General features: G+C 47.6%; 1 protein-coding gene across 2 annotated transcripts; it reads right to left on the bottom strand.

Annotated features, from left to right (window-relative positions):
• Window positions 1-1,394: 1,394 nt before the first annotated feature.
• LOC126983333 (protein obstructor-E-like) lies at window positions 1,395-11,637 on the bottom strand. Of its 2 annotated transcripts, none has more exons than XM_050836050.1 (4): window positions 11,406-11,637; window positions 3,367-3,576; window positions 2,342-2,530; window positions 1,395-2,045 (listed from the first exon to the last, which is right to left on the bottom strand). In XM_050836050.1, exons 1-4 carry the CDS (start codon window positions 11,449-11,451, stop codon window positions 1,633-1,635), a joined length of 858 nt encoding a protein of 285 aa, XP_050692007.1. In that variant the 5' UTR covers window positions 11,452-11,637; the 3' UTR covers window positions 1,395-1,632. The 2 variants fall into 2 exon arrangements, with proteins under 2 accessions (XP_050692007.1, XP_050692006.1); XM_050836049.1 differs by lacking the exon at window positions 3,367-3,576 and adding an exon at window positions 3,097-3,315 and having other exon boundaries at window positions 11,406-11,612.
• Between the last annotated feature and the right edge of the window lie 5,629 nt (window positions 11,638-17,266).

Raw genomic sequence — 17,266 nt, 5'->3', positions numbered from 1 at the left:
CACCGAGGCTCAGCACATGCCCAGCAGTGGCAGAGGCAGAGTTTTACAGACCCTTGACTTATCTAGCATGGCATAGGCTGCCTTGTCAGTACTAAGCTTGGCAGAAGTCGCCGCAGCTCGGCTGATGGAATGGTGGACAGCCCAGAGGATGTTAAGTATTTTCTTTGAAAGTCTTAAGACTGCTCAAGTGCTACAAGATATCATGGCAGAGGTAGCCAGAAGAGGAAAATTTACCCTCATCGGAGTGTAGCTTTACAGGTGGTGGCAGCAACGCCTCTGGCAGCCGCCTCCGAGTCTTTCCTTGCTGCACCGCGGCAAAGGCTGACGTAACACTGTTGCGCTCCACCACGGGTGTTGTGAGTGTTCCAGGGGCCTCTTGGCCTTGAAGTGCCGGTGCATCAATGCCCAGTACGGAGCCTTGGCTACAATAGTTTGGTGCCGCTAGTTAAAGTTCTCCCTTACGTGTTCTGTCCCGGTGCCGGTGTTCACCTCGTTCCCCATTTCTATGACGTCACAGCTTGGTCTCCCCAAACCAACAAATATGAAAAAGGCCCATTTACCAAGGCCATGATGAGGATCATATACATAGGAACTGGAAACATTTTTCCAGCGTTATTTTATCAATTTATTTTCATTCGTACCAGTTAATGCGTGGCCTGCCTTTGCAAAGGCGAGGGCCGAGCGCTTCATTAGTATCGAATTTCATCTTAGGGAAGGCGCCTCGTTGCCAGCCTCTCGAAGCAACTCCTCGGGACCGCCGGCGTGTGTGTGTGTGGCCCCACTCCACATGATCCCCAAGACCAACAGGCATGTGTGGATGAGGCCTAAGATGACGTAGTGATGTGTGTATTGCACGCACGCACCCGAGGGCCTGGCCGTGCTCGGTGGCAGCGGTTGTGCAGGAGGCGTGGGAAACTGTCGCTGGCTCTGTCTTCTTTCTTTTCCTCCGGGCTAGCTCACTGCGTGCGTGCATATGTGTGTGTGTGTGTGTGTGTGTGTGTGTGTGTGAGAGAGAGAGAGAGAGAGAGAGAGAGTTTTGGGGAAGGAGTGGTGTCATTTTGGATGAGCCTATATAGTTCATTACAAATCTTCGGGTCAGTGACAATATACGCACTGGTGGTGGTGGCGGCAGTGAACTCCAATGGGCGGCCAATCATTAGTGGAGCTAATAAATTTAATGACACTAGTTGCCCGTGACTTTCCCGCCATTATCCAAGTAATAACAAAATTACTTGGAGAAAGGGAATAATTGTTTGGGGGAAGAGCGGTGTTCCGCAGTGACACACACACACACAGACACACACACACACTGTGACAAATCAAACGATTAATTAATCTGATTTTTTTTTGTGTGTGTGTGTGTTGTGTGTGTGTGTTAATAGAAACGCAGTAGCTATTTTTAACATATTTTATTTACAAACAGAATAATAACAACTAAGCCTAAGAGGAGGGGTCGGGAGGGGGGAGGGGAAGGGGACGTAATACTCGTGGAGGACTATGTACAGCGTCCCGCGGGGCTGCCCAGGGCGGGCGATCTTTGGGCGAGGGAGTTTGTACCCGAGCGGCGGCGGCGGCGGCGTGGCGTGCGGGAGGCGGCGGCCGCCCAGGGCCCGCACTCACGCGGCGTGGCTTCTAGTTGAGGGGCACGGCCTTGTCGATGGGGGCCTCCCGGAAGTTGCCGCCCTGGGGCAAGAGCGGACCCAGGGGGCGGGGGTTGGAGGAGGGGCGGAGGTTGTTGCTAGGGAGGAAGTCGCCCTGGTCCTCGGGCTCGAGGGCGGACTGGGGGCGGCGGCGTGGAGGGGGACGGGGGCGGGGAGGCAGCGCTCCGAGGGCAGGGCCGGTCTCAGGTAGCTGCTCGGGGGGGGGCGTGGTGGTGGGCGCCTCGCAGTCCTCGGTGGGTGGGTTCACGCAGCGGCGTGTGCGCTTGTCGAACACGAGGGTGGCGGGGCAGCGCTGCAGGCGGGGGTAGCCGCCCTGGCAGGCCCAGTAACGCTCGCAGGACTTGCCGAGCGGCACGTTGGCGTTGGGGTCGTCCTTGCACAGAGCTGGGGGGAGAATGCTTAGTGAGGATGACAGCAATATTCGTATAAAATATTCATGTAAAAGAAGCAATAGTTACTCTCTCTTAATGCTCTATTTAGGTTCAAGGGGAGTCTTGATACTATCCTCTTGAAAGCTTATGTCGAAGTTTATAGGAAGAAGGAATTTATCCATGAAAGGGAATGAAATTTTAAATGTATTGGTCAATTCCTGCATTAGGAAGTTGGACACCATAAGAATGAGCTTGAGCAGAAATTGAATGAGCGCGTCACCGCAGGCCGCGAGAATCCTCGAGACTCACGGTGCTTCTGGCAGCCGCCCACGTTCTGCGGCCAGTCACAGGAGTGGGTCTCCTCGTTGTAGAGCAGGCCGCCGATACAGAACTGCTCAGCGGACGTGCCGTTCCAGCAGGTCCAGTAGCGGGTGCAGGACGTCTCGTGGCCGAAGATGCCGTACAGCCAGTCACAGTGCTCCGAGGAGATGGGCGGGTCTGGGGGCGGGGGGCCGGGTTAGTGAGGGGGCAGTGGGGATAGGCGAGAGGGGGAGGGCAGGCAGAGGGGTGGTACTGTATGTTGGACAGGAGTGGGACACGCCCCTGACCTAATACTAATGTCGTAACTTTTATATGGTATTCAAAAGGGAATCGATACTGACATCATCTGAAGGAGGACAACAGCATCATATCGTTTAGATGAGAAGGTTACTCCTGCTACTCAGAGAAGCTATACTGGTGTACTATAAAAGAGGACAAAACCCTTACTATGCCACTTGGATGAAAACATTACTAGTTTTATATTTAGTGGGGCAGCGATACTGCTGTGTGTTCAAACAGGACTAGATCATTAAGACCACCTCATGAACAGTGGTGGAAGGTGACTGGTACACCGTCACGTACTATTCAAAGGGGATTGATGATGAATATCCTATAAAAGAGGACAAAAAAACATAACAAATAATTATCATGAGTCGTGGTGGGGATGAGGTGAACACTTGACCTCGAAGGAGCAGCCGAGATGGCCGCCTCGGGGGTTGCCTGGAAAGCCTGGATGGACTTACTGGCCAGCTGTTTGCCGTCACAGTAAGGGCCCCGCCAGGGATAGTCACAGGCCTCGGCGATGCCCCTGTTCTTCCCCACGAAGACCAGGCCGTTGGGGCAGTCGTAGAGCTGCGGGTTGCCCACCACACACTCCCAGTAGCGGTCGCAATAGGTGATGTCCCCGACGATCCCTGATTTGTAGTCACATGGGTTGGGCTGGTCCAGGTTCTGGGCGTAGCCTGGGCGGGGCGGGGAGGGAGAAAAGGAGGGTGAGGCGGGCGGCTACTTACTGCGGACAGGTCGGTCAGTACAGTCCACGTTGAAGCTGTAGTCGCACACCCCAAAGAGTCCCTGAGTCCTTTTGCCGTGGTAGACCAGGCCGTTGGGGCACTCCTGCAGCACCGGCTGGCCATTAAAGCATTCGTAGTACAGGTCACACTGGTCCTCGTGGGCGGAGGTCCGCGTCTTGGTCTTGCAAGGGTCAGTGAACTGTCCCACGGCTGTCAGGTCATGTCAAGTCCGTCAGTAATGGAAGGTCATTGCACCGAGTAAAAATAAGGAAGAGAGAAGATATAAAAAGATAGAAGGACGGGTAGGGCGAGCTGTTACATATTATTTAATTATCAAGGAAGAGCTACGGAAGGAAGAAGAGAAGGATGGTCAATGGATTACGTAAAGCTAAAGGAGCAAATGCTAAAATTGATCGGAGGTGAATAGCAGAAGGATGGCAAGGGAGACATAAACAACTAACAGCATCGAGAATACCAACTGACTGGCCTGCCAACCTGCACTGCGTCACGGAAACTATAACGTGTCAACAAATAACGACAATAATCAAGCATATTTACCATTACCTATGCTGAGTAATTTTTTTTACTATTATTATTATTATGATTTTCCAACAGTGCTAATAACTTTATAGTATCTTGCAAACCTACACCGTTATCTGGAAAACTATCGCCCCAAGATGTGAGCTGGCTGGCAGATCTGTAAGCATGGGCGTCGAATCAGCTGTTAGTCCGCCACACGACTCACCACAAGTGTGTCGCCCAGTCCGCATTCTCTATTAGTACATGGGTCACGCAGTCCAGTCATTAGGTACATAGTCGTAAACATAACGGGCTTATTTTACGTCTGTTTTCTAAGGCCACAGAGAAGAAAGAGTAGCCGAGTATTTATATGGGTAGTGTTTTTCCCGTTCAAGTTGCAGAAGTCAGGTAAAACTATCAATAGGAGTCCAGAGTCATTAGGTCCATAGTCGTAAACATAACGGGCTTATTTTACGTCTGTTTTCTAAGGCCACAGAGAAGAAAGAGTAGCCGAGTATTTATATGGCTAGTGTTTTTCTCGTTCAAGTTGCAGAAGTCGGGTAAAACTATCAATAGGATCTCAAAACAGTCACACAGTCCAGAGTCATTAAGTCCATAGTCGTATACGTATCGGACTTACTCTACGTCTGTTTTCTAAAGCCACAGAGAAAATTAACCTGGTTTTCTTCGGTGATTTTCCCGTTCAAGATACAGAAGTCAGGTAAAACTTTCCATAGGACCCCAAAAAGAGTCCAAAGACATCCCAGGAACTTCTACGAAAGGCTTTTCAACTAGGTGAACTGAAATGTCGATACGTTTATGGCCTTAAGGACCCCAAAAGAGTTCAAAGAAATCCCATGAACTTCTACAAGAGGCTTTTCAACTAGGTGAACTGAGGTGTCGATATTAAGGCTTTAAGGACCCCAAAAGAGTCCAAAGAAATCCCAGGAACTTCTACGAAAGGCTTTTCAACTAGGTGAACTGAGGTGTCGATATTAAGGCTTTAAGGACCCCAAAAGAGTCCAAAGAAATCCCAGGAACTTCTACAAGAGGCTTTTCAAATAGGTGAACTGAGGTGTCGATACGTTTAAGGCTTTAGGTCCTCTCCCACTGCGGCGTCACCCAGTCCACAGTCCACCAGTCCCTCCCACTACATACATACATATGGTCCAAAGAAATCCCAGAAACTTATACGAGAGGCTTTTCAAATAAGTGATCTGAGGTGCCGATACCTTCAATAATATGCACTTTAGGTCCTCTCCCACTGCGGCGTCACCCAGTCCACAGTCAAGTCCCTCCCCCTACATACATAGTCCACAGGTCCTTCCCTCTGCCACTGCTAGTACTACCCACGCACGCACGCACGCACACCTGCCAAAGTTCATTAGCCTTGCACTTAAAAGCCTGAAAAAGCCAAACACGTCTGACTTTCACTTTCGGGGCGACGAGTGGTGTGTCTCCGCGGCGAGGCGAGGAGAGGCGACCGGCGAGTGAGCGGCGCCGAGAAAGTGTGTGTGTGTGTGTGTTTGTGTTTGTGTGTGTGTGCCGGTGAAATATGCCGCGCCGAGGGTGTCAACTGAACGCAAATGACCGAGGCGACGACGATGGAAGAGCTCTGTCGCCATCCTCACCACCCTCATCACACTTATCACCTCGTTGTTTATGAAGGGAAGAAAGGAAGAGAAAAGATGAGGAGAGAAGGCCAAGAAGAGGCAGGTCGAGAGATAAGAGGAAAGGAAGACTGATAAGAAGAATGGAAGAAAGATTAAAAAGAAAGAAATGGAGGACGACAGAAAAGAAGAAAGAGAGGGAAAAATAAGAAGAAAAGGAGGAAATAATGAAAAAAAGATCGAAAATAAGGAAGGCAAAACTAAAGAGAGGAAAGGTTAGAGAGAAGCACTGAGAGAAATAAATAAATAAATAAATAAAGAAAGAAAGAAGAGAATATTAATAACAAGGAGGCAGCGTGAACGAAGAAAAGACACGGAATTTTAAAAGAAACAAAAGGACATAATTAATATATCAACTTGAATATAAGAAAAAAACGACGTGTACTGTTGAAATAATTAAAACCAACAATTAAACGCCCACGAAAGGAAACACGCAGTGAGAATTAGACCATTAGTGTGTGTGTGTGTGTGTGTGTGTGTCACGTTGAGCAAGGGTGTATGCGTTGTGTAAGGCGGGACACACACACACACACACACACACACACACACACAGAGAGAGGTGGAGCAATACACTTCATCAACGTTTTTTTCTTTATGTGAGAAAGAAAGAGAAGGGGAACGGTAAGGTGTGTGTGTGTGTGTGTGTGTGTGTGTGTGTGTAACGGTATGCCTAGGTGTGTGTAGAGGTGCGGTGTAACGGTGTGCAGTGATCAATTAAGAGGCTGTGCAGGTGTGTGAGGGAAGGTGAGATGAGAGGAGGAGGAGGAGGAGGAAATATGGACATAAGTAAACTTGCATGTCATTATGAAAGGAAGGAAAGAAATTAAAAAGACAGGAAGAAAGGAAGACATAGTGAGAGGTAGAAAGGAAGAAAGAAAAAAACAGAAGGAAGTGTAGATAGAAGGAGTAAGGAAAAGGAAGAAGTGAATGAGATTAAGTCAGACAGTATGAACGAATGAAGGAAGGAGAAAATAAAGGAAAGGAACGGAAAGAAAGCGAGAGGGAAAGGAAATGAAGAGATGGGAAAGAGAAGAGAGAAAATAAAGTTAAAGAATAAAATAAAAATACAAGAAAGTAGAAGGAAAGTAAAATTAAAGAAAGAAAGGGAAACAATAGGAGAGGAGAGGAAAATGAGGTAAAGAAGGAATATAAACAAAGAAAGGAAAAACAGTGAAACGAAGGTGGGGTTAGGTTCACGGGAGCAACCTTGTACAGAGCCACCGGCCTCTTGCAGACTCCTTATCTTCTTATGTTAATTAAAGGAGAAAGGGGGAACCGCACGTGGTCTTCAACACATATAAACAACTCTTGGTCAATGAAGAAGTGTGGCTCGTAATAATTCAAGGACTAGATGTGCAAGGGTATGGCTGTGAGGGTGTGACGCCGAGGGTGTGGTCGAGAAATGGGGTAAGAAGGGATGGGCGAGGAAGAGAAAAAGGAGAAAGGGGAGTAGGAGGAGGAATAGGAAGAAGGGTTGGGCGAGGAAGAGAAAAAGGAGAAGGGAAGAAGGAGGAATAGGAAGAATGGATGGGAGAGGAAGAGAAAAAGGAGAAAGGAAGAAGGAGGAGGAAAGGAAAGAAGGGGTGGGCGAGGAAGAGAAAAAGGAGAAGAGAGAAGGAAGAAGAGGTATAGAAGAAAAAGGATGAAAGAGAAGAAGAATGTAAAAGAAGAGAAGGAAAAAAAGAAAAAGTAGAGAGGAAGAAGAAGAGGAGGGAAAGAAGGATGGAAGAGGAAGAGAAAAGGAAGAATGAAATAGAAAAGGAGAAAGATGAAAGAGAGATTGGAGAGGAAAATAAGAAGAATGAGAAAAGCAGAGAAGGAAAAAGACAAGAAGAGGAGAAGGAATAAAAAGAAGTGGAAAAGAAGAAGGAAGAAAAAGAGTACGGAGGAGGTGAAGGAAGAAAAGAAGGAAAAAGAGGAGGAGGAGGAAGAGGAGGAGGAGGAGAAGGCGTGTCCATGGAATGATATATAAAGCCACTAACCGATTTTTGTCTCGCTAATAAATAAACGTAACCTTCAATTATCCATTTTAAGAGGGGCAAAAACGCGACACACACACGCACACGCACACACACACGCACACACGCACACACACGGCCTTGGGTATATCCTGTGCCATATCTTCCTCGGTTGCTGTGTGTGTGTGTGTGTGTGTGTGTAGGGGAGATGAAGAGGCAGATAGAGAAGGGAAAAGAAGGAATAGGTGAGAGAGAGAGAGAGAGAGAGAGAGAGAGCAGGTTAGGTCAGGTCGTTCCCTTTGACGAATCAACTCGAACAAGTGATATAAGCTCTCTCTCTCTCTCTCTCTCTCTCTCTGTTTATATGGAAGTCGTTTTTGCTCTCTTTTTCCACTTCCTTTCTCATACGTCAAGTCAGGTCAGGTCAGGTCGGGAAATGGCAGTGGGTCAGCCTTTCTTATCAACTGCAGGACGCGAGTGACTGGTTGGGTGGGTGGCAGACTGGTTGCGCCGTCACTGGTTGGTCAGGGTTCGGTTCCCCCCCCCCCCCGCACCCCCCCTGTCTGTAGGGTTCGTCCATAGAAGGGGGGGTTGGTTGCACTTGTTTTGTTCTGCCTCACGTTCTCGTTCGTTCTAGTTATTTTTATTTATTTTATTTTTTTACTTTTTTAATTTTTTCGTTTTTTTTTTTTTTTTTTTTTTTTTTTTGTCTCTGTCTCTGTCTCTCTCTCGCTCTCTATCTATCTATCTCTAATCCATTTCCTTCTGTTTTTCTCACGCGCATAGCAATTTCCTCCTCTCTCTCTCTCTCTCTCTCTCTCTCTCTCTCTCTCTCTCTCTCTCTCTCTCTCTCTCTCATATACAACTTCCTCCTTCCTCCATTACTCTCTCTCTCTCTCTCTCTCTCTCTCTCTCTCTCTCTCTCTCTCTCTCGAGGTCGCCAGACCCAGGGAAACGGGTTTGTACACCAAAAGTGAAAGTCCTGGACCACCGCCACCACCACCACCTCCACCGCCGCCTCACCTCCGCTCTCTTCCAGACGAACACAAGAACCTCCCTTCCTTGGTGTTCGATTCCCTTTCTTTAGGTTCAGATTAGGCGAGGAGTAGGAAGAAGGGTGTTGGATCCTGTATAGACACTTAGCTTTTACTCCTATACGTGTTTTTTTTTCCTTGTTAAGGGAAGTAATTTTATACGAGAGAGAGAGAGAGAGAGAGAGAGAGAGAGAGAGAGAGAGAGAATGGAATGTTAGTTTTCCGAGAAAGAACATTCGTTTGAGGAAAGACGAGGCATGACGAAACACACACACACACACACACACACACACACACGATGACAGCCACGCCCTTTTGTCTACATGAAAGGTTCTCGATATGTGCTTGCGTGTGTGTGTGTGTGTGTGTGTGTGTGACGTGCCCCTTCACTAGATGACGAAGAAAAGGTCACCCAGTTTGAGACACACACACACACACACACACACACACACACATACACACACACGGCCGCTAACCCTTATACAAGCTGAAGGTGACCTCAGGAGTTCCCGGCGAGACACGGACTAAGGTGTGGAGAGGGGATGGGAGACGCAGAGAGGGGCTGGGAGGCCTGAACAGCGACAAGAAAATGTGGAAAGTTTCTAGAAGACACTGAGAGGAGCTGGCAGGCCTGGAGAGAAGCTGGAATGCAGGAAGAAGGGTTAGAGGAGGTAGTGATAGGCTGGGGGTCGGGGAAAGGGACTAGAGGATATGAAGAAGGGCTAGGTAGTTTGAAAAGGTGCTAGAATGCAGGAAGAAGGGTTAGAGGAGGTAGTGATAGGCTGGGGGTCGGGGAAAAGGACTAAAAGATGTGAAAAGTTACTAGAAGACACTGAGAGGAGACAGAAGGCCTGGAGAGAAGCTGGAATGCATGAAGAAAGGTTAGGAGAAGTAGTGACAGGCTGGGGGTTATGGAAAGGGGCTAGGCAGGTTTAAAAGGTGGTAGAAGAGCTGAAAGGGGAACTATACAAAATTAACAGGGGCTAGTAGGTGTGGGGAGGGGCTAGGAGGACTGGAAAGGGGCTAGAATATATGATGAGGGACTATAAGTTATTAAGAGGATATAAGATGCATGGAAAGGGAAAGGGTGTCGGCTGGATCGATAGTGCGTCTTAGGTGTGTGTGTGTGTGTGTGTGTGTGTTGGGCGCCTCGAAGTTTCCAGAGTGGGGGAAGGAAAAATGCGTCTCAGATCGATCCGGTCCTGACAGTGACTCGCCCAATCACCCTTCACCCTTCCCTCACCCTGCCAATCCACACTCACCCATGTATCACCCTGTTTATCACCCTGTTTCTTTTGACTTGTATAAATTCCCTCACTCACCCTGTTCCTTCAAATTCACTCTTCTATCACCCTGTCTCACCCTTTTACCCCTTCATTAACTCGTATATATTCCCTCACTCACCCTGCCACTCCACACACACCCTTGTATCACCCTGTTTCTCCCTTCTCGTTTCATTGGGTCTTGTAATCCTCCATACGCCCTGTTCTTCTACAAACATCCTTACATTATGCTATTTCACTCTCTTCCTCTTTTCCTCATCATTAACTCATATATTCCTTCATTCATCCTGTTCCCCTATGCAAACCCTTCACATCACACGCTAATCATTTAAATCACCCTGCTGCACTCATCTCTGTCTCTCATCGCCTCGTGTTTACCGCTTCACGCTGCCCCTCCACATATACACACACACACACACAGACACACTCACACTCACACTCGCAAGTCCTTCCTCAACACTGCTTTAAGTCCTCTGCTCCCATCTGCTCCTCATATCACAGTATCGTTGCTCATAACCGACCCTCTAATCCTGCTAATGACTCCGTCCGTCTTCGCCTCACGCCCAGTCCTTAGAAGCGCACAATAATTCATCTTACGAACAAAAAAAAAAGCTTCCTCGTTGTCGTGTTCCAAGAAATCCACTTTTACTTTACGACGGCGCAAAAAAAGCATGAAATTTTACATGACTTTGAGAAAACGAGGTCTGTGGCGGCGACGAATTCCAGACAAATAAGGGACCGCTGTGTGTGTGTGTGTGTGTGTGTGTGTGTTGGGGAGCCACCGCGAGCAGGGGAAGGAGAGATGCGCCGCAGGAACGGGGTGGTGCGCCGGGGAGCGGGGTCGCCGGCGGGCAAGTAGCGGTGCACACGCGGGGTTCAGGCGGCTCGTCCAAGGCGTCCGCCGGTCGGTCTTTTCTGTCACCGCCGCGCATGACAACTCTTGAGGGCACTGGCTGGGTGGTCACGGGCACTGGCAAGGTCGTGGGTCGTGGGTAGTCAGGCACACAGCCACTAGATGTCCTTACGACTAACATTCCACTCTGACTACACGATAGACGGTCCCAAAGACTTCTAATGTTGCATTCACTGTAACTTAAATCAAAGCTTCCTATAATATGTAACACCAAGGCTTCCTGTCTTACGTTATGCTGCATTCACTGTGACACCAAGGCTTCCTAATACGTTATGCTGCATTCACTGTGACACCAAGGCTTCCTAATACGTTATGCTGCATTCACTGTGACACCAAGGCTTCCTAATACGTTATGCTGCATTCACTGTGACACCAAGGCTTCCTAATACGTTATGCTGCATTCACTGTGACACCAAGGCTTCCTAACACGTTATGCTGCATTCACTGTGACACCAAGGCTTCCCATCTTACGTTAGCTTGCATTCACTGTGAGCCACACTAAGGCTTCCTATTGTACGTTATGTTGCATTCACTGTAACACCAAGGCTTTTTTACGTTAGGTTGCATTCACTGGCTACCTATCTTACGTTATGTTGAAGTCACTGGGCGCGGCGCCCCACGCACACACACGCAGGGTCTCGCTGGTAACAAAGAGGACTTACCGATGCCCGCCGTGGCACAGAGGAGGGCTGCAGCAAGTATCCTCATCGTGGTCAATATCCTACTTCTGCGCAGGCTGTGTGGGGAGTGATCGCGTCAGCGCGCCGCCACCTCCTTATATACTCTCGGCCCGTCCCCGCCCGCACGCCGAGGCGCTGGTCTGTCAGGTGGAAAATTCCCGTGTATACTCTGCTTGCCTCCTGCTTACTGTGTGCCTGCTGGGCTAATGTGTGGCTGCGGCGACGCTGCGGAGGCTGTGGTGAGGGGCGTAAATATGCGTACACGGAGGCAACCATCAGAGGCCCCTTCCGCGGCCGTCGCCGCCGCCGCCGTCACCGCCTCCACCGCTACGCCCGCGGCGTCGGAACACAACTTTCTTCCCCGCGCTGCCCGCACCAAGGGACCCACTTCCCTTGTTCCATTTTGCGCCTTGTCGCCAGACCGCCGCGGCCCCCGGGCACAAGATGCAGCGCAGGACACGCCTGAAAGTCACGATCAGCTCAGTTTCACCGGCGCTGCGTCGTGCCCAGCGCTGACACGCAGAATTTTCATGAACGCTAGAAAAAACTCATGTGAGCAGTGCGTTGCTCATAAACCCCAAACAATGCTGCCAAGCTCGATATTGTCCCCACCACCAGTAAGACCGTGCACGGCACACCGAGGGAACTATCTGGCATCAGCACGGCTCAGTGGCTGTGCACTTATAATTTTGTGGACAGCTTCACATTCTTGGGCCATGTCATCAACCAGGAAATGGCTGATGATGTCATCAAGAATCAGACCACCAAACGCACAGTCACAGGCTGCAGTACGTTGCTGAGGAGATTCTCCTGCTGCTGCCAGGGGATGAAATTGGAGGCAACCATCGGCCATGGGAAAACTGCCTGGCTGTGCTGCGCCACACGCCGGGTGCAGCGCTAAAAGTAGGAAGGAGCGATCTGAGAATTCCGTGATCATTTCCATCTGTGAGTGGATCTGCGCGGCGTGAGTTGCTGGGCCTTCTGTTCGCATATAAGGTGCAGAGAACCGTTACGCTTATTACACATATCAAGACACAGTATACAGACATTGCTGCACCACGTCAAGGAATCTTCGGGAGTCTGGGAAAAGTTACGCTGAACATAACTGGTCCGAGTAACTCAAGCCAGCGGCTGAATACGTCTTGTCCTATCAAGGTGACATAAGTGAGAGGTGTTCGAAGCGTTGACGAGCGCCTGCATGACCCCCCCCCCCCCCCCGTCCTTGACACGCGCTTGCCGTGCGGCGACAGCGGAGGGGAAAATAATGAACAAAATTGCGCAGCCTCCTGAAGGACTACCGTTACCGCGTGCCGGGGGCCATGTTTATTGATGCTGGTCTTATTGTTGTTGTTGCTGTTGTTGTATACATAATTATAGTTGTACACTTTCCACGTACAATTTTTACGTGCTTTTTTTTCTTGTCTTTTGTTCTCGTTGTTTTCTTCTACGTTTTTCAATCTCTACTTCACATTTCCATCCTTTCCATTCAACCCTCTCTCTCCCACTCTCTCTTCCTCTCTCACTCTCTTCCTTCCTCCATCCCTCTCTTTACACCCTTCTACGCTTTTTCAATCTCTGCATCACATCATCCTTTCCCTTCAACCCTCTCTATCCCACTCTCTCTTCCTCCCTCCATCCCTCTCTTCACACTCTTCTACTATTTTTCAATCTCTACATCACATCTCAATCCCTGTTTCTCCTTTCCCTTCAACCCTCTCTCTCTCTCTCTCCCTCTCTCTCCTCCCCCCTCCTTCCCTCCAGCCACTCTTTGCTCCAGATTGCCAGAGTACCTTTCTCTCCCGCCTCCATTGCCGGGTCACGCCTCAGAGTACCCGGGGTCGCCTAGGGGTCAGGGGGCAGGTTGAGTCGTGAGGAAGTGACTGGTCTCGCTGCCCCGCTAATGACTTCCGTGATGGCAGACTTTTCACCTTAATGATACTCGACTTCAATTAACTTTTTTACACTTACATTATGCATTTAATTTACTCTTATTTTTTACGTTTATTTTTTACATTAATTGACTTTTTTTTTTTTACTTATTTTCGACACTTGTTTTTTTTTTCACTTTTTTTGTATTGATATTTTTTTACACTTAATGATCCACTTATTTTTATACTTATATTCTACTTTTTTTTCACACCTTTTGTTTTTTTATTAATTAACTAACTACTTGTATTTACTTTTTTTTTTACATGTGTTTTTTACAATTACTTTACATTTACTGTTTTTACGTTTTTTTTTTTTTTTCATTTATTTCTTACGCACTTATTTCATGTACTTACTTTATACTCTTATTTTTTACACTTATATTTTGAACACTTTTTTTTACATTATTTTCATACTTATTTTTTCTCTCATTTTTCTTACACTTATTTTCTTGCATTCATATTTTACATTTATTTTAGTTTGTCCTTTTCTTCTTAATTAGGTGGCTCACTTTAGTCATTTACGTCTCTCTCTCTCTCTCTCTCTCTCTCTCTCTCACCTACGAAAAATGGCGCTCAGATGTTTTTTTTTTTTTTACAATTTACTTTTTTTTATTTTTGCTTTGTTTTTGTTGTTGTTGTTTGCCTCCAAGCGCCTCTGTCTTATTTTTTATGGACTTCGGTCTGTTTTATTTTTATTATTGTGGTTTTAATTTTATTGTTTTGCTTTTTTTTCCCTTTTTTTTGTTTTGTGTGTGTGTGTGTTTGGGGGGGGGGGGATGTTTTTCCGCGTCATCCGGTTATATCTATATTTTTTTTTATATCACATACACACACACACACACACACACACACACACACACACACACACACACACACACACACACACACACACACACACACACACACACACACACACACACACACACACACACACACACACACACACACACACACACACACACACACACACACACACACACACACACACACACACACACATCATGACGTTTCGGTTTTCTGGGGAACAGGTTTCTCACAGCCTTGGTTTAAAACACTCCCTCCTTTCCTCAGTACACTCCTTCTCCTCCTCCTCCTCCTCCTCCTCCTCCTCCTCCTCCTCCTCCTCCTCCTCCTCCTCCTTCTCCTCCTCCTCCTCCATTCCGTCTTCTCTCCTTCCCGTCTCCACACTTTCTCATTATATATTTTTGTTTATTATCTCCTATCCATCCTACCTTCCTTCACTTCCCTCTCCTCACCGTATCACAAGTTCTCCTTCCCTTGGCTATTTCCTTGTTATTATATGTAAAATTTTAGTATGGGGGTCAGGGGCACAATCCTAAACATTCAGCGCTCAAGTACACAGATTTGACAAGGCTTTCATAGGAGTTGTAGGGATTTCCATTCTGTGACCCTGGTGGTAGTTTGACAATGCGTGGGTGCCATAAGCGTGAAGGAACACTCATGGAAACTCGATTTATCTCCATTTTGGCCTTTGGAAATTGTTGATTCATAGAAGTTGTAGGCATTTCCAGTGGTAGCTTTGTGACCCTGGTGGTAGTTTGACAAAGCGTGGATGTCATAAGCGTGACGGAACACTCATGGAAACTCGATTTATCTCCATTTTGCCCTTTGGAATTCCTTAGTGTGAGAGGTGGAAGTGTTTGAGAATATTAACTTTAGAATCATCATCATTATCATCGTGTTCATCATCATCATTATCATCCTTTTTAACTCCACTGTAGGACAAAAACCTTTCCATTTTTACGCTATAATACTTTACACTTATATTTTGCACTTTTTTACACTTTACCTCTCTGTCTAATGCCAATGTACTCCACCCCGCTCCAGCAATGTCATCTCTCCACCGGTCTTTCTTTTTCCCTGCCCTGACTTGCCTTATACCTCCCTAGACTGCCTCTGTATAACTTTGCTCGTTCCTCTGTTGTTGTCAGTCCTACGCATGACATAACCTGCCCAAGTCCACTTCTTCATAATTGTCACTTGAGTATATATCTTAGAAGCAGTGAGTAGCGGGCTTTTTTTTCTCACATTTGCTGCCTTTTTTTATGCCCTTGAACTGACTCCTCTGCTGTAAAAAAAATAATAATAATAAATCTTCAAGCATTTTCTGTTTCCTTATTCGTTATACTGGTTTATTCTCGCAATGTCTCACCCAAGAAATGAATTTATCCATTAGTTCAGTCTAGTATCCTCAAGTTTTGCCTGTTCCTTAATCCCTGATATTAATAATGTTTTCCCAGTGTTCTTCCTAACCAATGAATTAATCTATTTAAAAAGAAAAACAAGGCTAGTATCTTTAAGTTTTGCCTGTCCCTTAATCCCTAATACTATAATGCTTAATGTTTCCCAATGTTCTTCCTAACCAATGAATTAATCTATTTAAAAAGAAAAACAAGGCTAGTATCTTCAAGTTTTGCCTGTTCCTTAATCCCTGATACTAATAATGTTTCCCGTTTTCTTCCTAACCAGTTAATTAATCCATTTGAGAAGAAAAGTCTAGTATCTTCAACCCGGTAGCAGCGGGGATCATGTTTCTTAATGGTCCCTCTAAGCGAGAAAAATGAAAAAAAAATCATCACTCACACAAACCATTTCATAATATATATCAAAGCATTTGTGATCAGTTTATGTATCATCTGTTTTGGGGGTTAAATCATGGCACAAAATTTGGCCCGTCGCTGCTAAACGGTAAAGCCACAAGTTTGGCCCGTCGCTGCTAAACGGTAAAGCCACAAATTTGGCCCGTCGCTGCTACACGATAAAGCCACAAATTTGGCCCGTCGCTGCTACACGATAAAGCCACAAATTTGGCCCGTCGCTGCTACACGGTAAAGCCACAAATTTGGCCCGTCGCTGCTACACGATAAAGCCACAAATTTGGCCCGTCGCTGCTACACGGTAAAGCCACAAATTTGGCTCGTCGCTGCTACACGGTAAAGCCACAAATTTGGCTCGTCGCTGCTACACGGTAAAGCCACAAATTTGGCCCGTCGCTGCTACACGGTAAAGCCACAAATTTGGCCCGTCGCTGCTACCGGGCTAAGTTTTGTCTGTTCCCTGCTCCGTGATACTGGCTTAACTACTCCCATGTTCTTCTCAGCAAATTAATTCATCCACTTAAAATCGTGCTTGAGCTTAATCAACAAGTGCTCTTTGCCTGTTACCTTTCCTTCTCAGCAGGTGAAGGCAGCCTCTCCCTTCTTCCTCTTCTCTCTCTCTCCTTCTCTCCCTCCCTCCTCTCTCCCTCCAGCAAGGACGGGTTTTCCCTCCATTGTTCCTCCACATGTCTTGGATTGCCTGACCTGTCCCTCCCCTCACCTGCAGTATCCTCCCCTTTCCTCCCCCTTCCCTTACCTGTCCCTCCTCTTTCCTCTCCCTTCCCTTCCCTCACCCTCCCCTAACCTTCCCTTCCCTCACCTGTCCCTCCCCTCACCTGCAGTATCCCTCCCCTGTCCCTCCCCTTACCTTTCCTCTCCTTCTCCTTCCCTGTCCCTCCCTCTTACCTCTCCCCTCCTTCCCTCCCTCACCTGTCCCTCCCCTAACCTTCCCTCCCCTCACCTGTCCCTCCCCTTACCTGCAGTGTCCTCCCCTTGCCTATCCCTCCACCAACCTGTCCCTCCCCTTACCTTGCCTCTCCTTCTCCTTCCCTGTTCCTCCCTTACCTCTCCGTCCCCTAACCTTCCCTCCCCTCACCTGTCCCTGCCCTCACCTGTACCTCCCCGCACCTGAAGTTTCCTCCATTGTCTCTCCAGGTTTATGAGGGGCCGGTTTTCATTACCTCAACAAGCATCGATACTTTTCCCCAACATGGCCGAGAGATTGATAGCAATACATATATTCAGGATCTCTCTGCTTCCTATTGTTGATTAGAACAGCTACATTATACTGATTTGC

This window comes from Eriocheir sinensis, chromosome 53 (assembly GCF_024679095.1).
Source record: "Eriocheir sinensis breed Jianghai 21 chromosome 53, ASM2467909v1, whole genome shotgun sequence".
NCBI lineage: Eukaryota > Metazoa > Arthropoda > Malacostraca > Decapoda > Varunidae > Eriocheir > Eriocheir sinensis.
The sequence above is the reverse complement of the archived record's forward strand: the minus strand, read 5'-3'. Positions and strand labels throughout refer to the sequence as shown.

Coding starts and splice junctions, on each gene's coding strand:
- LOC126983333 (XM_050836049.1), bottom strand. CDS start 11,451: ATGAGGATACTTGCTGCAGCCCTCCTCTGTGCCACGGCGGGCATCG. Junction 2,531..3,096: donor TGACGGCAAACAGCTGGCCA/GTAAGTCCATCC, acceptor CCCCGCCCCCAG/ACCCGCCCATCTCCTCGGAG. Junction 2,046..2,341: donor GGGCGGCTGCCAGAAGCACC/GTGAGTCTCGAG, acceptor TTCTCCCCCCAG/CTCTGTGCAAGGACGACCCC.